A 27,243-nucleotide genomic window follows, 5' to 3' on the forward strand; every position below is an offset into this window, starting at 1 on the left:
GCACCAGTGATCACTGTTGCCATCTGAGTGGCAACCAATAGCATTGTGTATAGATATGAATGCAACGCAATGTTGGGGTTCAGCCTGGGTGTGAACCTGAACCTGATTCTCTGATTGTATTTCCTGATGCTAATGAAGATGTATTTCCTGATGCTATTGAAAATGTTGATTCTGAGGTCAGTGTAGAAGACACTCCTGCAGGCTTGGAAAGTACACATTCTCATGAGAATGTTTCAGAGCCAAGCAGTGATAGCTCTCCAGAGAAGCTAACACCTGGGATCCTTAATGAGGATAGAAGAGGACAGATTTGGCAAAACAGGGGTGAATCGCAGAGTTTGCGAAAGTCAGCCAGATTGAAAGAAAAAGAAGCAAGGGCTTCAAAGCCTGGAGGCGTGTCACGAAACAGATTCCTCAGCTTTAAGTGCCTCTCACCGGGTTGACTCTTTAGATCAGGCATCGTTTTAGACTGAGGCATTACCTTGGCAGATCTCCCGTTTCCCGTGGTCTTCATCCCAAGAGGCTTCTAGTGCTCCAAGTACGGTTAGTGGATTGCTAACAGGTTCCAGGATTTTACAGTGTTGCTTTTGGTTTTTGATCTAGTTCATGGATATTGCTGAGTGCTGATTTTTACTGTGGCTTTTTGACTTTGCATTTTCCTCTATTTTGTAACCATTTTTCATCAATAAAAAGGGATTGTTTTTCCCCACAGTCAAGTGTGGTGGATTGTTGTCTTACGGTCTCATTTCCTGCTCTGGGTTGCAACACGTAAAAAAGGAAGAGAACAAACGATACCACCAGATAGTATTTATTTTACAATATGCACATTTATTGGAGGTGTCGAAACTAACCCTCCACAGGAAAAATACACTTAACAGAGGCACGTTTGGCCCAAATCTGGTACTTATTACAATTCCAAACCAATGCTTTTTTAATGCAAAAATATGGGAAACCAAATGCTCTCTTTCCAAACATCCAAAGGGCAAGTTTACCAGTGGAGCACAATCTCAAGTCAATTTCAGCGCTATTTTCTTATCAAAAAAAGAAAACAGTGTTGTAGGTTTGGACAACAAGAGCCTGGGAATTGACTTAACAAACATTCAAGGTGGGGGCGGGAAGCATAGGTTTATCTTTTTTTTTTTCCTGGCAAGAAAACGTTGCCTCTTTAAATACAGCTCAGCCAGGACTCACGGAACATAAAAAAGGAGGGTTTCCTCAATCATAAAAAAATACTATAATTCATCACCAGACTATTTCTTTTTACAGATATAAATAATAAATAGCATAACACAGATTACAAATGGATCTCTCTCTCATGAAATAACGAATCCTCGAAGAGTCGGGAGGCCGACTCTTGCTCCTTCCACCTAACTCTTAGTGTCTAGACCAGGCACGGGCGAATTTTGGCCCTCCAGGTGTTTTGGACTCTAACTCTCACAATCCCTAACAGCCTCAGCCCCCTTCCTTTTCTCCTTTTAAGTCCAAAACACCAGGAGGGCCAAAGTTTGCCCATGCCTGGTCTAGATAAACGGTAAAGCCTTTACAATAACTGATGTTATCTTATTGACCTGCTCCTTATATGCTGCAATGAGATCCAAAACGCGTGCGGATTCCTCTCCAAAATGGATTGAGGGGGAAAGGAGCCATGACAACAGAACTCTTTGCAACCGAAGGGTCTCTTCATTTCCCCCCAAAACCCCTCTGCTTTTACATTCCTCCTTTTTGCGGCTATGTCATTCGAAGGCACAATATGTCTCCAGGACACTGACCGCTCCCATAAACCTTGGCAAACGTTGGCCGCGGATCCCACACTGAAGATGCCTCTTAGGTTCCTGCATAACTGAATCTATGGCCCAAAAGAAGATGCATCTTAGGCTCCTGCAGAACTGAGTCTATGGCCCACAAAGCAGCAACACCCCATAAAAAGACTGGCTGCTCCCATCAACCTTTGCAAACGGTGGCCGCAGATCCCACACCGAAGATGCCTCTTAGGTTCCTGCAGAACTGAGTCTATGGCCCACAAAGCAGCAACACCCCATAAAAAGACTGACTACTCCCATAAACCTTTGCAAATGGTGGCAGCAGATCCCACACTGAAGATGCCCCTTAGGCTCCTGCATAACTGAGTCTATGGCCCACAAAGCAGCAGCACCCCATAAAAAGACTGGCTGCTCCCATAAACCTTTGCAAACAGTGGCCGCAGATCCCACACCGAATATGCCTCTTAGGTTCCTGCATAACTGAGTCTATGGCCCACAAAGCAGCAGCACCCCATAAAAAGACTGGCTGCTCCCATAAACCTTTGCAAACAGTGGCCGCAGATCCCACACTGAAGATGCCTCTTAGGTTCCTGCAGAACTGAGTCTATGGCCCACAAAGCAGCAGCACCCCATAAAAAGACTGGCTGCTCCCATAAACCTTTGCAAACAGTGGCTGCAGATCCCACACTAAAGATGCATCTTAGGCTCCTGCATAACTGAGTCGATGGCCCACAAAGCAGCAGCACCCCATAAAAAACCCCGCTCTCAGAGACATTTTTTTTTCTCTGCAGCCTTTGCCCACAGAAGGATCCACTGGAAATCTTTGGGAAAGATGAAAAAGGGGAAATAACTTCCTATTAAGTGCATTCTGGGTTGGGGATTTGGAGTCCCAAATATCTCAGCAGGGGAAAACCACTTTTATTTTTTCCTGAACCAAGAATCGAGGCTCATCTAATCGATTTAGGTGGGTAGAAATGGGGTCTCAAACCAAACAGCTCTGTATTTGCTATTCTGACCTCATGATAGCAACAGGTTTTTCCATCTGCTAATATAAATGAGGGATAATTTTTTTTTTTTTAAAAAGGCTATCTAGTTTTTTCCGGAAGCGAGGTTTGTGTGTTCTGAGCAGAAGCAAGAAAAACAATCTTGAAAAATCAAACGGGACATCCACAGGGCCCTGATAAAGGAGAATCAAAACCACATGGAGACGTTGCCGAAAAAAAGAAGTCAATGTTAATATTTCCACTCTGGGTTCATACCCTGGCATCCTAGAGGATTCAGCTTGGCGGACTTCTCTGTACCAACATACAGTGAGGGAATGGCGCAGGTGGAGGCTGGCCGAGGGCCCAGCAAAGTCACTTGGGCGAAAGGTCCTCCATCAAGAGGAAGGAGGAGCAGGAGTCGGGGCAGGTGAGGGGAGACTCCGCAGCCGCCGCTCCACCGCCTTTGGCCAAGGAGTCAGAGGAAGAGCCCATGCTGCTGCTGCTCCCGTCAAGGAGGTCCGAAGACAAGCTAGAGAGAGGGAGAGAAAAAAAGGAGGGAAGGCATGGGGTTGGTGGGAAGTTAAAGGCAACATCAACAAAACCAGAGGATCACAGACTGAAAACCATTAGGCGCTTGGTTTACAACCCGGAAGCCCAGCCCAACTTTCAAAGCATTATATCAGAATGTGTTGTTGAAGGATTTCATGGCCAGAATCACTGGGTTGCTGTGGGTTTTCTGGGCTGTATGGCCATGTTCCAGAAGCATTCTCTTCTGACATTTTGCCCACATCTATGGCAGGCATCCTCAGAGGTTGAGGGGTCTGCTGGAAACTAGACAAGTGAGGTTTACATGTCTGTGGAGGGTGGGAGAAAGGACTCTGGTTGAGGCAAGTGTGAATGTTGCAATAGATCATCTTGAATGGCCTTGCAGCTTCAAAGCCTGACTAGTTGCTGCTCCCTGCATGCTCCCTGCATGAGGTCACTTTTGCCAAGTGCCCGGCAACGCCGGTGTGCGTCCCTCTCCTAGCGTTAGGAAGCACGCGCCCTGCATCGCCCCTACTTCCCAACGCACTTCCTAACGCCGGGAGGGGAACGCACGCTGCCGCCCCGAGACGCGCGCTCTACGCAAAAGCGTAATTTGCGCCTTGAGCTGCCCCTGGACCCAGCACCAGTAGTCCAAAGTGTTAAAAAGAACAAAAACACAGACCAATGTTATCTCTTCCATAGGAGGCTTTGTAGTAAAATAATATGGTTGCACTATTTACAAGAACAAGGTTTCCATAACACAAAAAAACAAATACATAGTTACTTTAAACACAGCAGCCTTCACACTGGAGCTTTCTCACATGAGGCTTCTCTTATACTGAGATGTACCCCGCACTCCTCAGGACGACACTAGCATTGGCCCACTGACTCTTAACAGGGTTTGGCCTACTAACTCTTTCAGTGCTTTTGATATTTTTGACAGAAGACTTCACAAGACTCCTAGGCAGTGAATACTTTACTAGAGTTAGAAGGTTCTCCAAAGAGCATCTAGTCCAACCCTCTTTGGCCAGGCAGGAAGACACAGCCAAAGCCCTCTTGACAGATGGCTACCCAGATTCAGTTAAAAAACCTCCAGAGAAGAAGATTCCACCAGACTCCAAGTAGAGTTGGAAGGGTTCCCCAAAGGGATGCAGTCTAAACCCCTGGCAGATGGCCATCCAGCCTGTTTAAAATCTTCCAGAAGTTTCATCCCTACAGAAGTGACATGCTGGTGCTGTTCAAGATGATGATGGGACTCGCAGTACCTTCACTAACTTCCTGAGACCACTGCGAGCCATATAAATAACTGATAAAGACCAACCTTGATATACAATTCCTTTCTCTAATAACCCGGGCAGCGCCGGGTCCCCAAGCTAGTATATAATAAAGTAAAATAACGAACAAGGTGGTGAAAGGATCAATGTTACTTTCACTGAACTGTGATGGCCACCTTAAGGTCACTTTTACCAGGAACTGAGGTCTGTCAGTTGCGTCACGTCCGGAGAAAGCATGTTTGTGGTTCCTTGGAATAGTCTCTTTGGCTGGCTTTCCGTCTCCATTTCACCTACGGTAAAAGAAAACCAAGGTTATCCGAGAGAAGGAGGGAAATGTTCTAGCTCCTCTCAGAAGACCAAGAAAGGTTTCCAAATATTGTCAGGAAGGGAACAGAAAGTACACTTCACAGGCACCATGTTTTTTTTCTGAAACACAATTTTGTTGGACATAGCAACCTCCCAAACATTTCACTATTTGTTAATGTATATATTTGTGAACCTATATTCTATGACTTATCTCTTTGGGAGGGGAGCGGTTATAGATGTGTTCATGTTCAAACTCAGGACTCCATTTTGGATTCAGTCTGCTTACCACCTTATTGGAGTTGGAAGTGTCTGCTTTAGACCTCAGTGGAGGTGGATGTATGTTTCTTTATGGACTTCCATGAGTACAAGTATACCTAAAGCAGGGATCCTCAAACTAAGGTCCGGGGGCCAGATACGGCCCTCCAAGGTCATTTACCCGGCCCTCACTCAGGGTCAACCTAATTCTGAAACGACTTGAAAGCACACAACAACAACAACAATCCTATCTCAACAGCCAAAAGCAGGTCCACACTTGAAAATACTAATAATTTGTGAAAATTGCTCTTCATTTTAATTATTGCATTGTTTTTAAAGGGTTTTTTTGCACTACAAATAAGATATGTGCAGCGTACATAGGAATTCATTCATTTTTTTTTTCAAATTATAATCCGGCCCTCCAACAGTCTAAGGGACTGTGATCTGGCCCTCTGTTTAAAAGGTTTGTGGACCCCTGACCTAAAGACTTTGGACTATTGATAGAATTATACCCTGTGTACTCAACGCAGAGAAGAACTACATCTCATCTACTAACTGAACTTTAATAAGGAATGAATATGCCTGTATGGTGAATTAATATAAGTTGTTTATGAGTAAACAAGCTATGTTATTTTTCTAAAAAGCCTTTGTTTTGTTTTGTTTTGTATCTCTGAGTGCATATTTTAACTAAGAGATTTCAAGGGAGTGTATATCTTTTGGGCAATTACAACTACAAGTTCTGCTTCAAAGAAGCGGCCATCCACTGCTAACCAAAAATATTTTTGTAGTGGCATGTCTTTATCCTTAGCAGTTGACATCTCCAGCTCATCCCCTGTTTGGGTATCAGCCAGCACGTCAAAGACTTAAATCAAGAAATAGTTTTCTAAGATCTACAGAGACACTTGCTGGAACACCCCAGCAAGTGAGAGTCCAAAAGTGGCAGGCTCAAACCCAGAACCTCAATCAATGGCTGATACCAAATGAGAGACTCCCCCCTGGGCACACAGAAGACTGGGCGACTTGGAAGGCGCTGAACAGATTGCGCTCTGGCACCACGAGATGCAGAGCCAACCTTAAGAAATGGGGCTACAAAGTGGAATCCATGAAATGAGAGTGTGGAGAAGAGCAAACCACTGACCACCTGCTGCAATGCAACCTGAGCCCTGCCACAAGCACCATGGAGGACCTTCTTGCGGCAACACCAGAGGCACTCCAAGTGGCCAGATACTGGTGAAAGGACATTTAATCAACTACCAAGCTTGTAAACTTTGTGTTCTGTCTGTCTGTTTGTTTGTTTTGTTAAAAATGTAATACAAATGTCTGGTTGCTCCTGACATGATAAATAAAATAAATAAAAATATCCTTAGCAGTTTAAGGACATGGTTCTACAGGTGAGTTACCTGTGTGTCATTACTTGAATGCTTGTGAATATCGCTTGTTGAAAGGGTTGACTTCTAACAAGGTCATGCTATTTTTGACTAGTGGTTTTCAAAAGGTGGTCTCCATGTGTTCAGGGAGATTCATATTTGCCAAATGGATGTGATAATAAGGTTATGGTACAGTTATTTTCAATAGATTATGGAATAAGTTTCATTACTTCAGTGCCACTTCATCTAATTAACATTTTTCCAAGTGAAAATTAATGACTAGTGAGATGTTTTATTGGAGAACTATACTACCACTAAAAAACAATGAATTCCACACTATGGAACACGGTTTTTGTTTCTGGATAATAAATCTCATTTTCGAATTGATTCTATCATAAAAAAATAGGGAAAAGCGTTATTAAACTGCAAAAACTTTGTTTTTGTGAGAGGGACATCCTGCAGTACATTTCGCTGTAGTTTTTCAAGGAATATCTCGTCACAGAGTCTCAACCAATTCAACATACTTTATGACAGCCACAAAACCAAAGTTTCTGGAGCAGAACAACTACTACTTTCAAAGTAAGGACTGTACATCTAAACAGAAAATAACACTTTCAAACCAGGAACATTTTTTTTCAAATTTTGTTACAGGATGTTATCATCTGCTTGTGACAGACAGTCCAAAAATGAGAAAAGGCCCAATGAACAAGACCTAAGAAGAGTGGTTGAGAAAGCAGGGTATGTTTAGAATGGAAATTACCAAGAGTTGATGTGATTACCATCTTTAAGGAAAGTTGATTCCATTGCTCCCACACTATCATATATTACACAGCAAAAACAGACATCTCTTCTATTCACAGATATTCTGGAGGCACCACATACCTTTCCTTTTAATGGGACCAAGAACACTGGGCCTGATGCAGTTGATGGGACTCTGGCTTCTCCTGCTAAAAATTATACATAGAAAGACCCAAATTCAGCTGCAACATTAAAGTTTGAAATGCTTGACCATCACAGACACGTGCTTTTCACCTTAAGAACAGACAAGCATCCCGAGCTCTGAGGATCACCTGGGAAGGAATCCCACTGGAGCATTGCAACACACCCAAATACCTGGGAGTCACTCTGGATCGTGCTCTGACCTACAAGAAGCACTGCCTGAACATCAAGCAAAAAGTGGGTGCTAGACACAACATCATACGAAAGCTGGCTGGCACAACCTGGGGATCACAACCAGACACAGTGAAGACATCTGCCCTTGCGCTGTGCTACTCTGCTGCTGAGTATGGATGCCAAGTGTGGAACACATCTCACCACAATAAAACATTGGATGTGGCTCTTAATGAGACATGCCGCATTATCACACGGTGACTGTGCCCTACACCACTGGAGAAATTACACTGTCTAGCTGGTATTGCACCACCTGACATCTGCCAGAAAGTAGCAACCAATAATGAAAGGACCAAGGCAGTGACATCTCTAGCTCATCCCTTGTTTTAGCCAGCACATCAATGACTTTAATCAAGAAATAGTTTTCTAAGATCTACAGAGACACTTGCTGGAACACCTCAGCAAGCGAGAGTCCAAAAGTGGCAGGCTCAAACCCAGAACCTCAACCAATGGCTGATACCAAATGAGAGACTCCCCCCTGGGCACACAGAAGACTGGGCGACTTGGAAGGTGCTGAACAGACTGCACTCTGGCACCACGAGATGCAGAGCCAACCTCAAGAAATGGGGCCACATAGTGGAATCCATGACATGCGAGTGTGGAGAAGAGCAAACCACTGACCACCTGCTGCAATGCAACCTGAGCCCTGCCACATGCACAAGGGAGGACCTTCTTGCAGCAACACCAGAGGCACTCCAAGTGGCCAGATACTGGTCAAAGGATATTTAGTAGAATACCAAGTTTGCAAACTCTGTGTTTTGTCTGTCTGTTTGTTTTGTTAAAAATGTAATACAACTGTCTGGTTCCTCCTGACACGATAAATAAATAAAAACCGTCTTTAAAGCTCATCTGTGAAAGATTACATTTCCATATAGCCAATTCCCAAAATGAAGAATAAGCATTATAACTTTCAGTAGGGTTGAAACTCCAGAAAGAAACAATACTGTTAACCCAATGAGAAGTCCTGTGAAAGATGTCTTCCATTCTTAGGCTCTTAAGATTTTACAACCAATTAAATTTGAGCCAGTGAGGCTTAAAAATGTAACACTTACATGTTTGTTGAACTGTTTTTATTATTATATAATAATTTCAAGTCTCACGTCCTCAAATAACAAAAACAATTGGAAAAAATCTACTATACAAAGTCTGGCATCTCAAATAATGCTATTTCCGTTGCTGGAGTCTTTAACAGCCTTTCAAATTAATAAAGGGCAAAATGCTTTCCATCTCAGGATGAGAAGATTAATACCCAAATTCTCAATTCTTAAAAAGGAGACGTGGACCTCAGTTAAAGGTCTCTATAAATAAAGCTGCCTAGGATGTGGTCATGTTAAATACTGGGATCATGGATACAATAATCACAAACACCAACATACCTGAATGGAATGTATTACCATATATACTCAAGTATAAGCCGAATTTTTCTCCCCCTTTTTTTAGGCTGAAGAAGCCTCCATCGGCTTATATATGACTCAAAGTTATTTATTATTTTACTCTGTTCTTATTACTTTTTATTACATTTATTCTTTTACTCTATTATTATTATTACATTTACCTTATTTTACTCTATTATTTTTGTTACATTTATTATTTTACTCTATTTATTATTATTACATTTATTATTTCACTCTACTATTACATTTAGGCGCGTCTGGTGGGGACGAGGGACAGGGCCTTCTCGGTGGTGGCCCCTCGACTCTGGAACTCTCTCCCACTGGAGATCAGAACTGCCCTCTCCATTCTGTCGTTCAGAAAACGGGTGAAAACCTGGCTATGGGGTTTGGCTTTCGACGAGTGAATCAATATTTCTGTGATTGGATAGATGACGATGAATGATGGACAACGAATTCACTATGACGACTGACCATTGTTATTATGTAATTGCATTTTGCTGTTATAACGTTTTAATTGAATATGTTATATGATGTTTTTAATGATTGTTTTGTGATTTTATTGTTGGAAACCGGCCCGAGTCCCCCAATAGAGGGGGACTCGGCAATTTACAAAATTGCTAAATAAATAAATAAATTTTATTTCACTCTATTATTGTTGTTTTTATTACTTTTATTATTTTACTCGATTATTATTACATTTATTATTTTACTCGATTATTACATTTACATTATTTTACTCTATTTTTATTACATTTATTATTTTACTACATTTATTATTATTATTACATCTATTATTTTACTCTATTATTTGAAACACCACAAGATTAGTACACAGCAAACAAGATCACTATCCTGGTTGTTGTATTGGATCACACGTTGGAAACTTCCCAAGTGTCTACGACTATGTGATGTATCGGTGAATAACGCGTGCAGATCCCAGTAGGGTGGCCTTTTGCAGCTGACAGATGGTAATTTTGTCAGCGCTGATTGTGTTTAAGTGCAGGCCAAGGTCTTTAGGCACTACACCCAGTATGCCGATCACCACTGGGACCACCTTTAATGGTTTGTGCCAGAGTCTTTGCAGTTCGATCTTAAAATCCTCGTATCATGTCAGCTTTTTCCAGTTGTTTCTCTTCAATCCTGCCATCGCCTGGGATTGCAACATCAATGATCCATATTTGGTTTTTATTATTTTATCCATCATCTTCATCATTATTATTTTTCTTATTTCACTCTATTTTATTATTACACTAGCTTGGGGACCCGGCGCTGCCCGGGTTATTTGAGAAAGGCATTTTGCGCCAAGGTTATTTATGTGGCTCGCAGTGTTCTCAGGAAGTTAGTGAAGGTACTGTGAGTCCCATAGTCCATGGTCCATTGTTCTCTAAATAGCATCAGGATATAGAGTGGATCATGGGGGCTCTGTGTGCCAAGTTCGGTCTTGATCACTCATTGGATAAGTGTCACAGTGGTCTCGGTAAGCGAGTGGAGGTACTTCAAGTCCCATCATCTCTGGTCCATCCTCCTCGAAACTGCACAAGGATGCAGAGTGGGTCATGGGGGCTGTGTGTGCCAAGTTCGGTCTTGATCAGTCACTGGATGAGAGTTGCAGCGGTCTCGGGAAGTGAGTGGATGTACTGCAAATCCCATCATCCATGGCCCACCCTCCTCCAAACAGCAGTGGGATGTAGAGTGGGTCATGGGGGCTCCGCGTGCCAAATTTGGTCTTTATTGGTCTTTGTTGGGGACCACAGTAGTCTGTGGGAACCGATGCGTTTGAAAGTACTACAAAACCCATCATCCTTTGTCTGTCCTCTCCCAAACCTCACCAGGATGTAAAGGGGGTCATGGGGGTTATGTGTGCCAAGTTTGGTCCAGGTCTGTCACCCATGCTGGTCACAGTGGCCTGTGAAAGTGGCAGCCACTCAGAAAACTGCCACATACACCGTCCTCCGCATACAAACACTGACTTTTATAATACTGTATACATAGATTTATTATTTCACTCTATTTATGATTGTTATTACAGCAGTGTCTCACTTATCCAACATAAACGGGCCAGTAGAACGTTGGATGAGTGAAAATGTTGGATAATAAGGAGGGATTAAGGAAAAGCCTATTAAACATTACGTTACGGTTTTACAAATTAAGCACCAAACATCATGTTTGAAATCCAAAACACCTGGAACACCAGAGTTGGAAACACACTCATATACTGTAGATTAACCTTCTCTAGAATCCCATATTGAGTATAGAGGAATGGCAACACTGGAATACCCAAGTTTGTTATTCTCACCTGGAGCTGGGTGGCTCTGTGTTGGTAGGGCTTGGCTTCCAGCCTAGCAGAATAGGGCTGAATGGATAGTCTCCCACCCACTCTCATGAGCACATATCAAAGGGTGCAATGTTTCCAATCAGCCACTTGATGGCGGCAGTGTTGTGACTCAGTTTGATTCTGAGTCTGAAACTGAACCCTGTGGGTCTTGTGAGCCAGAGTTCCCTGATGAAGAGGATGATGGGATTCAGATTTCTGTGCCTGCCTTAGACAGTGTAGCAGGGGAAACATCAAGTCAGTTCTCAGGGGAAAAGAATGTCAGTGGGATAGATAACGGCCAGGTGGAGTTGTCTTCGCCTTCTCAGCCTTCCCACAGTGATCTAGTCCAGCTGGACCAAGATAAAGGAGGCCTTGAAGATAGTGAAATAATGAGTAGGCAAGAACGCTTAGAATTCAGGGTCCGGAGCTCTCGCTTAGCTGGTAAGCAAGAGGCCAAGTCAGCCAAGGGTTATCGCAATGCGTTCATGATTGCAAAGGGTATTATTTAGCCTTCTGGCTGACAAACGGGAGTTGTCAGTTCAACATGGCTCTTGCCATGCAAACTCCTATGGATTAACCTTGGCTTTAAGCAGTTCGTTTTTGGCTTCCTGAATCTGGGATTTTGGGTCTTGTGTTTCACTGTTTTATTATGGACTCTTGTTTGATCATTGCCTAAAGGATTATGCTTCATGTTTTTGCCTTTGGATCTTGGAAACTGTGTTCTTCCATTTAAGCCTTTTTCCTGCTTATGGAACATTTTGCATTTCTTATTCTATATTTTGACTTTGCTTTTTTCTCAATAAACTACAAAATCTACAGCTCTGGTGTGGTGGTGTTTGGGAGCAAGGTGAAACTACCCTGAGTTGCAACAGTCAGATAACATGGAGTGTCGGAAGAGCGGAGATCAAATAATCGGGGCTCTACTGTATTACACTTATTATTTTATTCTATTTACTGTTATTATTATTATTATTATTATTATTATTATTTTACTGTATTTATTATTACATGTACTATTTTTCTCCATTTTTATTATCACATGTATTAATTTAGTCTCTTTATTGTTATTATTACATGTATTAGTTTACTCCATTTATTATTACAATTATTATTTCACTTAATTTATTATTATTACATTTATTATTTTAGTCTCTTTATTATTATTGGAAGGATACGTAAGCACATTTACATTGAAGGTTAGAATAATCGTTTAATCAGGTTGGACAGTCCTATCTTCAATTGCAGTTTTCTGTAAAGATTCAACACATTTGACCTACTGATGCCTCAATTCATGTAATTTTATTGGTATCTATTTTTATTTTGAAATTTACCAGGAGTTGCTGCATTTCCCATCCTCGGCTTATACTCAAATCAATACGTTTTTCCAGTTTTTTGTGGTAAAATTAGGTCCCTTGGCTTATATTCAAGTCAGTTTACACTCGAGCATATACAGTAATAAAAAGACAAGAAAAACCAACCCAAGCTTTGCTGAAGCAAACAGCCAAATGGAATAAATCTTAGGGGGACTCCTTTTGCTCAAGACATTTCCAGTGGTCAGTTTGCTGAAAAATCTCATTATTACAGAACATTTTATTATTTGTAAGGCTTATCAACTCACTTTGAAAACCTCCTGGTGGGGCTGGGAATGGGACTCGGAGGCAGCCCATTACTGCTCACAAACATTTGCAAAGATGGCGAGAAGCATTGCTAAAGGACACAAAAAACACAAGATTTAAATTTATTTATTATTTACTAGCCATCCCCTGCCACATGTTGCGGCCCAGCCTGTGTATATATATGTGTGCATATATTTGCGTATATGTGTGTTTGCGCATATATATATATATATATATATATATATGGTTTTGCGCATGAGTTGTAATGTATTTTTTGTTTTTTGGCTTTTTAAGTCCCTTCTTTTGTGTTTTTCAGTGTTTTTATGAGTGATGGTGACTCGTTGGCCTGATAGGTGTATTGTGTCTAAATTTGGTGTCAATTCGTCCAGTGGTTTTTGAGTTATGTTAATCCCACGAATAAACATTACATTTTTATTTAGATAGACTAGCTGTACCCTGCCACGCGTTGCTGTGGCCTATTGTGGATAAATGGGAAAGAAAGAAAAGAGGAAGAGCTGGTTTCTAAGCTATCAACACACAACAGAAGTGGCAAAGTGTCAACCTAATATCGGCCCATTTCAGTCTCCTTGAGGCCAAAGGGTTCTATGGATGTGTGAAAGGGCCCTGGGTTACCTGACTCCACACTGCCATATAACCCAGTTCAAAGATTTTATATAGGTATTGTTGTCATTATAGACATATAGATATTATTATAGGCATTTAGATATTATTATTATAGATACAAATATTATTATTAAAGCTATATAGGTATTAGTATTTTAGATGTTATTTATTTATGAATTTCATATCAAAAGCATTGTATAAATTAGTATAAAACTGAGTAAAAATAGAAGGAGCAGAGGGCTCAATATCTTTTGAGCAAAAACAGGCAACAGATGTATGGATATTATTACAGACCTATAGATATTATTAGACATATAGATGTGATTATTTTTATTGTTATTTTTATAGATATTATATAGCTATTATTATTATAATAGATGTATAGATATTATTATACTTTATATTGATATTATTATTATTATAGACATATAGGTATTATTATTATTATAAATGTACAGATATTTTTGACAGACAGATATTATAATAGACATATGTATATTATTGTAGACCTGTAGATATTATTATAGGCATATAGACATTATTACAGACATATAGATATTATGATAGAAATGTAGTTATTATTGTTAAAGACATATAGATATCATAGACATATATATTATTAATAGATTGATAGGTATTATTATGATAAGGTAAAGGTAAAGGTAGTCCCCTGACATTAAGTCCAGTCATGTCTGACTCTGGGGTGTGGTGCTCATCTCCATTTCTAAGCCAAAGAGCCAGCATTGTCCGTAGACACCTCCAAGGTCATGTGGCCGGCATGACTGCATGGAGCGCCATGCATTATTATCATATCATTATTAATATTATCATATCAATATTAATAATATCACTATTATGATATATATATATATATATATATATATATATATTATTGTAGATATATTATAGCCCAGAGTTGCTATAAAGTAAAAATGGATGGCCATCTTTTGGGAGTGTTCTGATTCTGCCTTCCTGGACAGCCTTTGCTAACTCACAGAGCGTGCCTTTTTGTCCCTTCTTTGAATACTGGACTTCATTTCCCAGAATGCCTTCCCATAACTCAGTATGGGTGAGGTTTCAGGGAACATACACACATAGAATCCCTGTGAGTTCTCAGCAGCCCAATGGAGGCAGCGAGGCAAGAAGGAAAGGAACAGTCTCTCTCTCTCTCCCTCCCTCCCTCTTCCTCTCTCTCTCAATCCTTTGGGAAGAGAGGCAGGGGGTAGGCAGAGGGATAGACCGGCCACCTTTCCCTCTCTTGTGCCGCACCTCCCCCCCCCCCCCCCCCCCAGTGGTTGGGTTTTTTCCCTCGTGCAGGAGCGAGGGATGAGGGAGAGTGTTCTTTTAACACAGGCTCTATATAGGCATTTAGCCTCATGGGGGTAAGTTCCTTCCAGTTAATTATTGTTTATTTTTTGAGTGGAGAACATAAATTGGGTTGTTAGATGTATCATGTCCAAATTTGGTGTCAATTCCCCCAGTGGTTTTTGAGTTCTGATGGTAGCAGAAACGAACAGCACATTCTTTATTTTGAGGATTTTAAAAATATGGTTTTAAAAATTAACACTACAGCCACCTCCCAAACCAACCACAAAACAATCAAGTCACACCAAGAAACCTCTTTAGAATATAAAAATCCAGCTTTCAAGACCTACCTTTCCTATGCCCCTTGTAGGGGAAGGTGCCGGGGAAACGGGAATAAAGTCTATCCTCTTTGGAGATGAAGATTTCTCAGATTTGTCCAAGTCGTTGTCACTCTGAGAACACAAAACACGAGGTTTATAGCCTCACAGGAGAGAGCAATTGGAGGCACTGAGCCTCACAAGAGAGTGGAGCCCACAGGATCCCCCAACTGCAGGTCATTCCACTCTTTCACGTTTAGGCCAACTGATTAAGCGATGGGGTGGCATTAAAACATCCGTAAAGAGATTACCAGGCTCAAGCTTTCCTCCCATGACTGGCTTATCTGCATTGCTGTTTGCACTTCCCTAAAATACAAAAAGGCCCATTAGTGTCTGCAACGGGACAGGAGTGAGCACAGCGTCATGGCACTTTAGTCATACCCACCTCTCATGTGCTGTTTCTCTATTCATCAAATCCACTCCTTCCTCCTAGGGAAGTATAAGAAGGCACGTCTTAGCTCTTCATGACTTCTGGCGGAGCAGCAGCATATCAGTTGTCATATCAACCAGAATTAAAGCTAAACTGCCTGACTAGCAGGAGCACCAAGTGCAGGTGGATGGCACCATCTCCAAAGATGGGGAGTTGCATGTTTATGTTTCCTATATAAATGCCTACAAACCTTTGAGATAGCTTTGTTAGGGTGTTTTCTTAATTTAATTTTTAAGGAGGAAGCGTTTGAACCACTGCAGCATCCAATCTCTGCAATGGATCAAAACAGTTCTACTTAGTTCTATTATGAACTAGCTTGGGGACCCGGCGGTGCCCAGGTTATTTGAGAAGGCATTGTTTGTTTTGTGAAGTTTGGTAATATCAGTTTGGTAACGTATAATGTTATTTATTAGAGAAAAAAAGTCTTTCTTTTTGTTTTTTAATTAATGCTCTCATTAGAAAATGCATAAGGATGTGGGTGAACTACAATTTCCAGAATTGTGGGTCAGTGTGACGATGTGTATTTTTATTCCTATAGTTATGTGTTGTTTAGACAATAGTTAATAATGGTAAGTATGTAGAGTTATATTTTGATAGATAATTGGCTTGGCTTGCCTTTAGCTGAGTTGCCGTAGCAACGGGGGCACAGCCAACTATCACTTGACTGCGTAGCTGTTTGAAAGTGGGCAGTCTGTAAGCCGGTGAGCTACAGAGAAGACTGATATCTCTAGTGGGAGAATCAGGGAACTAGTCCGTGGCCAGAGAACCACAGAAGTTGATCCTGTGTGGGTGTGAAAATCCAACAGGAATCCTGTAGTGGTAGAACTACAGGGAGGACTGATTCCTTGGTTAAGAATCAGGGTTGGTTTGTAGCCAATACAGTTAAATAACTCAGGTGGCTTATTTGTAGTAAAAGAATGCTTGTTAAAGAAAGAAACCTTTTGAAGTCTGTTTAGTACCTAAAGTTATTCAGGAAACCTTATCAATGTAACTAAGTTTGTGCCTCTAGAGAAGTAACAATTGAATCTGTTATACTCCTGTTAAATAAATTTGTTACTGTTTTCCTCAAGCCTTGCCTGATACAGTTTCTCCTAAGACAAACAGCCCTGCGTAAGAAGTAAGACCAAACCAGGGACATTAAATATCAGCTTCGCTATCAAATAAGTAAATCCTTTTTTAATTAGTGGTCCCTTTGTAAAACAGCTCCTAAGTTTATGCTGATAATTACTGGGCTTCCTCACATCAAGTCATTTCCAAACCCTGCCATTATTTAAAGTTGGCCATGTTGGATCTGTGTGCCAAGTGTGGTCCAGATCCCACAGCAGCTGAGTTCAGTGATATCTAGGTAAGAGTGAACGACAACTCCCAGATTCCCAGGGCAATCACCCCCAAGCTCGGCCAGTATGCACAATTGGCCATGTTGGTTCTGTGTGCCAAGTTTGGTCCCGATCCATTGTTGGCTGAGTTCACTGTTCTCTAGATAAGGGTGAACTACAACTCTGAGGGACTATGACCTGGCCCTCTGTTTAAAAAGTTTGAGGACCCCTGTCCTAGAGTCTCAACCAATTCAACCTAGTTTGTGGCAGCCACAAAAACAAAGTTTCTGGAGTAGAATTAACTACTTTCAAAGTAAGGACCATGCAATTAAACAGAAAATAACACTTTCAAACCAGGAACAGATTTTTTTTCCCAAATTTTGTTACATAGTGTTATAGTTGTATAAGTTAACCTTCATAAATATAGCATTTGTGCCTCTGTAAGCTAGAATTAATGGGCATGCTGAACTGGTATTTAAACTATTGAGACAATAATTTTATCAAACATATGCTGAAGCAGTTAAGAAATCAGAAAAGAGATACAAGTGTGCCATACTTATACATAAATAGAAGAAATGGCAATGCAACTCACCCTTCTGATTTGATGGAGCCGGCTGCTAGGGATACGAATTGGAGATGATGAGATCAACTGGGGGAAAAATATACATAAAATAAAGACAAAGATCCACCCAAAGGAAAGGTATTCTTACCATACATCAAGGGAACCACACATCACATAGGGAAGCTGATGAAGAATCACAACCTATAAACTATCTACAGACCCATCAAGAAAATTCAACAAATGCCACATTCAGAAAAAGACAAGAGGGATCCTCTCGCCTCTGCAGGAGTCTACCGTATATCATGCTGTTGTAGACAAGTCTACATAGGGACCACCAAACACAGCATTGCCCAGACCCAAATCAAGGAACATAAAAGGCATTGCAGACTACTTCATCCTGAGAAGTCAGCCGTAGCAGAGCCCCTGATGAACCAACCTGGACACAGCATGTTATCTGAGAACACAGAAATGCTGGACCACTCTAACAACCACCATGTCAGGCTACACGGAGAAACCACTGAAATCCACAAGAATCATGTGAACAATTTGTACAGAAAGAAGGAAACAATGAAAATGAACAAAATCTGGCTCCCAGTATTAAAAAAACCTCTAAAATCAGGACAGTAAATAAAGAGGAACACTCAAACAACAGGGGAATCCTACAAAGGAAACCATCAGGGCCAGCTAACACCTCCCACCAAATAATAATAATATTAACACTTTATTTGTACCCCGCTACCATCTCCCCAAGGGACTCGGTGCGGCTTACATGAGGCCGAGCCCAAATACAACAATACACGCAATAATAACAACAATACAAGCTATTAAAATAAAAAACATGGACAATAAGATATGCAACATTAACAATAAGACAGCACACAATTAAAACTGTGAGAAGGCCAAATGTAAAATTAAAATTGAAAATAATGCTGGAGCATGGGCAAAAAGGACTCCCCCAGGCAGCAACCAGCCAGGCTTTGAAGCTGCAAGGTCATTAAATGCTAATCAAGTTGGCCAATTGCAACATTCACACTTGCCTCAAACAGATGAAGAATTCTTTCTCCCACCCTGGACATTATTCCACAGACAGACAGACATCCTACTTGCCTAGTTTCCAACAGACCCCTCAACCTCTGAGCAGGCATGTAGCCGGGGGGGGGGGGTTGGGGGGGCTTCCCCCCCCGAAATTCTCATGGTGGTCCGTGAAAAGGCCTTACTGGTACATTATTTAAACTGTTATGTTTATTCATATCATGATCTGATCATCATGCTCAATATATCTCATATGCATGGAGGTACTGAGGTAACAATACAAAAGGTTTGCTAGGGTAGACTCAGCCCTCCCTCCCTCCCCCCGAATCAAACTCAGCTCTCCCCGAAACAAAATCCTGGCTACGGGCCTGCCTCTGAAGATGCCTGCCATAGATGTGGGAAAAATATCAGGAGAGAATGCTTCTGGAACATGGCCATACACCCCGGATAACTCACAGCAACCCAAAATAAACATACTTTTTGAACACCTTCAGCACTCAAAATGGTAATTACTAAAGAAATGTACAGGAAGATAAACCAACACCATCCACAGCGTCAGCTCCCTGTAAATTGTGCATTATTCTACTTATATGAGCTCTCTTACATTAATGTAGGAGAAATATACTACCACGCAGCCTCTACTCCAAGGCAGGTGGCCCTGAAAACTCCTTGAATTTTATAGCACTGAAGGAATATTCATTCTCCTAGAAGAAAGAAGAATGACAAGTTTCCATCATGCAGAAGCAACCAAATGCCATGATCTAAATAAGCAACAAAGGAAGATGTGAGTGGGTTGGCAACCACTGTAAAATCTGACTAAACATATCTTCATAACTAAGCAATATAATCTGCTTTGCCAAAACATTAAAGAAGTAACTTTTTGTTTCTACTGATGTTTACACAACTAATTCAAGTATTGAGGGGAAAACATACACAGAATCAGAGTTGGAAGAGACCTCATGGGCCATTCAGTCCAACCCCCTGCCAAGAAGCAGGAAAAGCATTCAAAGCACCTGTAGCGAGGGAGGGAGACTATTTCTTTATTTAAGAAAAACATCTCTACTCTTATAATAATTTAGCTTCTTCTTTTATATTAGCTGGGACTTTCTGTGTAATGTTTAATTTTTGTACAGGAACTGAGACACACTGCTGTATAACAAAGTAACACAGTTTATTTATAACTTCTGGCTCCAACGCTTGTGGTTACATTTGTGTTTTGTTGCAATCTCGAGGCTTACAGTCAGTATAATATACTTGGTTTACTTTTCTGAAATAGACTTTCAATGTTTCACATTCACGAACATGTTACTTGCTTTACACCCTCTTGACTGAAACCCGTCTTCATAACTGCTTATTTCTAACAGGAGTTTCTAACTCTTTTCTCTCACAGAAGTTCCTAACTGTCTCTCACAAACAGGAATCCCTAACTCCCCTTTTTGACTCTCTAACTGCCTATTTTTAAACTTTTCCTCCGCCCCTTTGGAATGTTCAGCATTTCTCTCTCTCCAACTGTCATTTTGGCCTAGCAACCTTTTCAAATGCTAGGCCTACGCTAATCTGCATATGACCAATCGGCTTCCATATGCAAATGAATCCTATCTCTGCTGTTGCTACCCTGTCTGTGCCTATTCTTCCCCATCTGCCATATGTAAACATAGAGCTATACACCAAAAATTTAACATAGAGTAGCAATTTTGCTACAGCACCCTCGACAGATGGCCATCTAGCCTCTGCTTAAACGTCTCCAAAGAAGGAGCCTCCACCACACTATGGAGTAGAGTGTTCCACTGCTGAACAGCTCTCAGTCAGGAAATTCTTCCTAATGTTCAGGTAGAATCTCCTTTCCTGTAGTTTGAAGCCATTGTTCCACTTCCTCGTCTCCAGGGCAGCAGAAAACACACTTGCTCCTTCCTCTCTATCACTTCCCTTCACATATTTATACATGGCCCTCATCATGCCTCCTCTCAGCCTTCTCTTCTGAAGGCTAAACTGGCCCAAATCTTTAAGCCGCTCCTCATAGGGATTATTCTCCAGACCCTTGATCCTTTGAGTCGCCCTCCTTTGGACACCTTCCAGCTTAGAGTCAACATCTCCCTTCAATTCCACGCTCTGGTTACATTCCGTATAGACTACTGCAACGCTCTCTACGTGGGGTTGCCTCTGAAGACTGCCCAGAAGCTACAACTAGTCCAACCAAAGGCAGCCAAATTACTAACAGGAGCGGGGTACAGGGAGCATACTACTCCTCTGTTGCATCAGCTCCACTGCCTGCCCAGTAGCTTCAGAGCACAATTCAAAGTGCTGGTGTTGACCTATAAATCCCTAAACGGCTCCGGCCCAGTTTACCTGTCTGAACGGATTCTCCCCTATGAACCATCAAGGTTGTTAAGATCTTCTGGAGGGGCCCTACTCTTGGTCCCACCACCTTTGCAATCGCGTCTGGTGGGGACGAGGGACAGGGCCTTCTCGGTGGTGGCCCCTTGACTCTGGAACTCTCTCCCGATGGAGATTAGATCTGCCCCTTCCCTCCTGACTTTCAGAAAGCTGGTAAAATCTTGGCTCTGGGATATAGCATTCTCAGAATGATGATCGAGTCAATAACGGCCGACCACACTGGCAGATGGTGATGAATTTGTGATTTTACCTTGACGATTTGGCTGTATGTAATTATTTGATCTGTTTTGTAATGCATTTTAATGTATTATGATGTTATTATGGTTTAGCTTATTTGTGTATGAATTTTTCTGTTGTTAGTCGGCCTGAGTCCCTCTTTGGAGGTTGAGAAGACTGGGTTATAAAAACTCTAAATAAATAAATAATAAATAAATAATAGCGGTGCGGTGCCCAGAATTGGACACAGTATTCCAGATGTGGTCTGACCAAGGCAGAATAGAGGGGGAGAATGACTTCCCTGAACCTAGACACTTATTTACGCAAGCCAAAATCCCATTGGCTTTTTTAGCTGCCACATGACACTGTTGCCTCAGGTTTAACTTGTTGTCCACGAGGACTCTAAGATCTTTTTAATATGTACTGCTGTCGATGGAACCATGTAGACACTTGTATATATAATATGTAAGACTGGGAACTACAAGCTTTTGTAAATTACAACATAATTACAGAGCTGTATGTAAATTATATAAGACAACAAAGAGGCATTAGTTTTGCCTTCAAAATAATGTCAATTCTGTAACATTTTGTGCACGGTTTTGCAACACCAACGCCACAGAACCATTTCATAATATGGAAGACGGATTTTGTCTAATGAATTTCCACTTTGAGCTTAATCTCCTTTTATGTAAGAGCTGAAGAATTCACAGCCTCCACTTGATGTGATTATTATTATTATTATTACTGTATATACTGGAATATAAGCCTAGTTTTTCAGCCCTTTTTTTAGGCTGAAAAAGTCCCCCTCGGCTTATACTCGAGTCAAGGTTATTTATTATTTTACTCTGTTACTATTATTTTCATTTCATTTATCATTTTACTCTATTATTATACACTAGCCGTCCTCTCCCACGCGTTGCTGTGGCCCACATGAGGGTTCTGTGTGGGAGGTTTGGCCCAATTCTATCATTGGTGGGGTTCAGAATGCTCTGCGATTGTAGGTGAACTATAAATCCCAGCAACTACAACTCCCAAATGTCAAGATTCTATTTTCCCCAAACTCCACCAGAGTTCTCATTTGGGCATATGGAGAATCGTGTAGAGTTTGGTCCAGATACATCATTATTTGAGTCCACAGTGATCTCTGTATGTAGGTGAACTACAACTCCAAAACCAAAGGACACTGCCCACCAAAACCTTCCAGTATTTTTTGTTGGTCATGGGAGAACTGTGTGCCAAGTTTGGTTCAATTCCATCGTTGGTGGGATTCAGAATGCTCTTTGAGTGTAGGTGAACTCTAAATCCCAGCAACTACAACTCCCAAATGACAAAATCAATTTTTTTTGAGTGAAGGACATACATTGGGTTGTTAGGTGTCTTGTGTCCAAATTTGGTGTCAATTCGTCCAGTGGTTTTGGAGTTCTGTTAATCCCACAAATGAACATTACATTTTTATTTATATAGATTTATTATTTTACTGCATAATTGTTGTTATTGTTACATTCATTATTTTACTCTTTTTATTATTGTTGTTGTTACATTTATTATGTTACTCTCTTTATTATTATTGGAAGGGTATGTAAGCACATTTACATTGAAGAAGATAATCATTTAATCAGAGTTGGACAGTCTTATCTCAAATTACCATTTTTGTAAATATTCAAAAATATATAACCTACTGATTCCTCAATTAATGTAATTTAATTGGTATCTATTTTTATTTTGCAATTTACCCTTAGTGGCTGCATTTCCCACCCTAGGCTTATACTTGAATCAATAAGTTTTCCCAGTTTTTTGTGGTAAAATGAGGTGCCTCGGCTTATATTCGGGCTGGCTTATACTTGAGTATATACGGTATATGGTGATTTTTCTACTTAAACCACACTTTAGCTTCAAAAGCCCCTTCTTTCTCAATACCTACCATGCTGTGCCGGTTCATAACAGTTGTGCTGTTCCTGCGGGTCCGCAAGACGTAAGGCTGAAACACCTGTGAATTGTCACTGAAAGGGGAAAAAAGGAACTGTTAATGAGCATTATATTGTTGGACATTTTATTTCTTGTACTTTTAAATTTCATAAATATTTATTCATGAGTTTTGATTGACATTCTATGGTCAGTATTATGTCCATTATCTGTGTTTGGTATAAGTTTTGATATATATATTTGTGTGTGTGCTTAACGGTTTTAATTCACAGTTATACATCATGTTTTAGATATGTTAAGTATTGCTTTTATATATGTCTGGCATTGTTTTTTTGCCATTTCTTATGTTGTAAACTGCTTTGAGTCCCCCAGGGGTGAGAAAAGCAGTAAAGAAATGCAATAAATAAATTTTATTTCTTGAAACATTTGAAACATTCACACCTAGCTCCAGCAGACAAGAGTCCTTTGTCTCACCCTGGTCATTCCACAGATATATAAACCCTTTTTCCTAGTTCCAACAGACCTCACTACCTCTGAGGATGCTTGCCATAGATGCAGGCGAAACGTCAGGAGAGAATGCCTCTAGAACATGGCCATATAGCCCGAAAAAACCTACAACAACCCGGTGATTCCAGCCATGAAAGCCTTCGACAATAAATAAATATGTCTGTATGTATTATTAATTGATTCCCCAGTCTTTGTTAGCTCCTCATGCTGCACACTGCACCTGTTGCAATAATTTAAAAAAAAAAAAAGCAAAGAAGTCAACCTGTATGAACTCAATATTTGAACATTTGTAAACTAGGCCTCTTTACTTAACTGTAGAGGGCACTGATATGACAGAGTACCCAAAATAAGCATAAACGGCTGAACAAGGCAACTTGATATTCTCCTTATGTATATGGAAACATTCCAAGACCCCAAATACATGCCTTTTGGATAAGGGGCACTCCACCTGCGCAGCATCTTTCCACCTCTGCTTCCCATGCTTTTGGATTACAACTCCCACCTGCCTTTGCCAGCACGATGGGTGCCAGGGATAATGGAAGCTTCAGTTCCCTGTAAATTGTGCATTATTCTACTTATATGAGCTCTCTTACATTAATGTAGGAGAAATATACTACCACGCAGCCTCTACTCCAAGGCAGGTGGCCCTGAAAACTCCTTGAATTTTATAGCACTGAAGGAATATTCATTCTCCTAGAAGAAAGAAGAATGACAGGTTTCCACCATGCAGAAGCAACCAAATGACACGATCTAAATAAGCAACAAAGGAAGATGTGAGTGGGTTGGCAACCACTGGAAAATCTGACTAAACATTTCTTCATAACTATGCAACGTAATCTGCTTTGCTGAAACATTAAAGAAGTAACTTTTTGTTTCTACTGATGTAGAAGCGACCAGCATGCTAGCACACCCAAATACCTGGGAGTCACTCTGGACCGTGCTCTTACCTACAAGAAGCACTGCCTGAACATCAAGCAAAAAGTGGGTGCCAGAAACAATACCATACGAAAGCTGACTGGCACAACCTGGGGATCACAACCAGATACAGTGAAGACATCTGCCCTTGTGCTTTGCTACTTTGCTGCTGAGTATGCATGCCCAGTGTGGAACACATCTCACCACACTAAAACAGTGGATGTGGCTCTTAATGAGACATGTCGCATTATCACGGGGTGTCTGCGCCCTATACCACTGGAGAAATTACACTGCTTAGCCGGTATTGCACCACCTGACATCCGCCGGGAAGTAGCAGCCAATAGTGAAAGGACCAAGGCAGAGACATCTCCAGCTCATCCCCTGTTTGGGTATCAGCCAGCACGTCGACTTAAATCTAGAAATAGTTTTCTAAGATCTAGAGACACTCGCTGGAACACCTCAGCAAGCAAGAGTCCAAAAGTGGCAGACTCAAACCCAGAACCTCAACCAATGGCTGATACCAAATGAGAGACTCCCCCCTGGGCACACAGAAGACTGGGCGACTTGGAAGGCACTGAACAGACTGCGCTCTGGCACCACGAGATGCAGAGCCAACCTCAAGAAATGGGGCTACAAAGTGGAATCCTCGACATGCAAGTGTGGAGAGGAGCAAACCACTGACCACCTGCTGCAATGCAACCTGAGCCCTGCCACATGCACAATGGAGGACCTCCTTGCGGCAACACCAGAAGCACTCCAAGTGGCCAGATACTGGTCAAAGGACATTTAACCAACTACCAAACCCACAAGTTTTGTATTTCGTCTGTTTGTTTGCTTTGTTCTGTTAGAAATGTAATATAATGGACTGGTTGCTCTGACAGAACAAATAAAAAATACTGATGTTTACACAACTAATTCAAGTATTGAGGGGGAACATACACAGCACAGAATCAGAGTTGGAAGAGACCTCCTGGGCCATTCAGTCCAACCCCCTGCCAAGAAGCAGGAAAATCACATTCAAAGCACCCTTGACAGATGACCATACAAGCCTCTACTCAAAAGCCTCCACCACACTCCAGAACAGAAAGAGAGTTCATCTGCTGAACACCGTTAGGAAGTTCTTCCTAATGTTCTGGTAGAATCTCCTTTCTTGTAGTTTGAAGCCATTGCTCTGTGTCCTAGTCTCCAGGGCAGCAGAAAACAAGCCTGCTCCCTCCTCCCCATGACTTCACCTCACATATTTATACATGGCCCCCATTGTATAAATGGGGGCCATGTATATCTTGACAGATTAGAGAGATGGGCCAAAACTAACAAAATGAAGTTCAACAGTGACAAATACAAGATACTCCACTTTGGCAGGAAAAACGAAATGCAAAGATACAGAATGGGGGACGATGATGCCTGGCTCGAGAGCAGTACATGTGAAAAAGATCTTGGAGTCCTCATGGACAGCAAACAATGTGATGTGGTGGCAAAAAAAGCCAATGAGATTTTGGCCTGCATCAATAGGAGCATAGTGTCTAGGTCCAGGTAAGTCATGCTACTCCTCTATTCTGCTTTGGTTAGACCATACCTGGAATATTGTGTCCAATTCTGGGCACCACAATTCAAGAGAAATACTGACAAGCTGGAATGTGTCCAGAGGAGGGTGACTAAAATGATCAAGGGTCTGGAGAACAAGCCCTATGAGGAGCGGCTTAAGGAGCTGGGCATGTTTAGCCTGAAGAAGAGAAGGCTGAGAGGAGATATGATAGCCATGTATAAATATGTGAGAGGAAGCCACAGGGAGGAAGGAGCAAGCTTGTTTTCTACTTCCCTGGAGACTACGACGCGGAAGAATGTCTTCAAACTACAAGAGAGGAGATTCCATCTGAACATGAGGAAGAAATTCCTGACTGTGAGAGCTGTTCAGCAGTGGAACTCTCTGCCCTGGAGTGTGGTGGAGGCTCCTTCTTTGGAAGCTTTTAAACAGAGGCTGGATGGCCATCTGTCAGGGGTGATTTGAATGCAACATTCCTGCTTCTTGGCAGAATGGGAAAGGACTGGATGGCCCATGAGGTCTCTTCCAACTCTTTGATTCTATGATCGTGTCTATTCTCTGCCTTCTCTTCTGCAGGCTAAACATGCCTAGCTCTTTAAGCCGCTCCTCATAGGGCTTGTTCTCCAGACCCTTGATCCTTTGAGTCGCCCTCCTCTGGACACATTCCAGCTTAGAGTCAACCTCTTCCTTCAATTGTGGTGCACAGAATGGGACACAGTGTGATTCCAGTTATAATCTGAGCAGAGGGGGAGCATGGCTTCCCAGAATCGAGGCCCTAGGCCTGCCTCTGCAGGAGGCGCTGGGAGCTGCAGTCACCTGAGGCCGTGGATGAGCGGGGCGCTGTTGGAGCGCCTCAGGCCTCCCCCGTCGCCGCCGCTGTTGCTCCCGGCCGGCGGCAGCAGCTCCAGGTCCAGGTCCATCTTCTCGGCCTGAGCCATGGAGGAGCAGGAGGAGGAGGAGGCGGCCGCCTCCACAGGCCGCGCCGGTCCCGCGCATGCGCTGCAACGGGACCGGAAACCGGAAAAGGCGGCCGCGGCGCGAGATAGGGGCGGGGGTGCAACCCGACCCCAACGCGCATGCGCAAAATGTTGCCCTCTACTCTTAGCCTTCCTCAGTTCTGCGCAGGCGCTAAGAGCAC

The 27,243-nt window shown here is 41.9% G+C and overlaps 1 protein-coding gene and 2 non-coding genes across 4 annotated transcripts; all 3 read right to left on the reverse strand.

Moving 5' to 3' along the window:
* Nucleotides 1-804: 804 nt before the first annotated feature.
* PABIR2 (PABIR family member 2) lies at nt 805-27,243 on the reverse strand. Of its 2 annotated transcripts, none has more exons than XM_060756058.2 (10): nt 26,922-27,243; nt 23,139-23,217; nt 17,606-17,662; nt 15,653-15,696; nt 15,519-15,573; nt 15,241-15,342; nt 12,964-13,052; nt 7,350-7,414; nt 4,733-4,829; nt 805-3,269 (listed from the first exon to the last, which is right to left on the reverse strand). In XM_060756058.2, exons 1-10 carry the CDS (start codon nt 27,041-27,043, stop codon nt 3,113-3,115), a joined length of 867 nt encoding a protein of 288 aa, XP_060612041.2. In that variant the 5' UTR covers nt 27,044-27,243; the 3' UTR covers nt 805-3,112. The 2 variants fall into 2 exon arrangements, with proteins under 2 accessions (XP_060612041.2, XP_060612040.2); XM_060756057.2 differs by having other exon boundaries at nt 3,181-3,269; nt 4,716-4,829; nt 26,922-27,131.
* On the reverse strand, nt 19,214-19,348 carry LOC132763246 (small nucleolar RNA U109). Its single transcript, XR_009630245.2, has one exon. It is a non-coding gene; the product is annotated as a small nucleolar RNA U109 (small nucleolar RNA).
* LOC137097659 (small nucleolar RNA U109) lies at nt 24,243-24,377 on the reverse strand. The gene has a single exon (XR_010910326.1). It is a non-coding gene; the product is annotated as a small nucleolar RNA U109 (small nucleolar RNA).

Source organism: Anolis sagrei, chromosome 10, assembly GCF_037176765.1.
Source record: "Anolis sagrei isolate rAnoSag1 chromosome 10, rAnoSag1.mat, whole genome shotgun sequence".
Classification (NCBI taxonomy): domain Eukaryota; kingdom Metazoa; phylum Chordata; class Lepidosauria; order Squamata; family Dactyloidae; genus Anolis; species Anolis sagrei.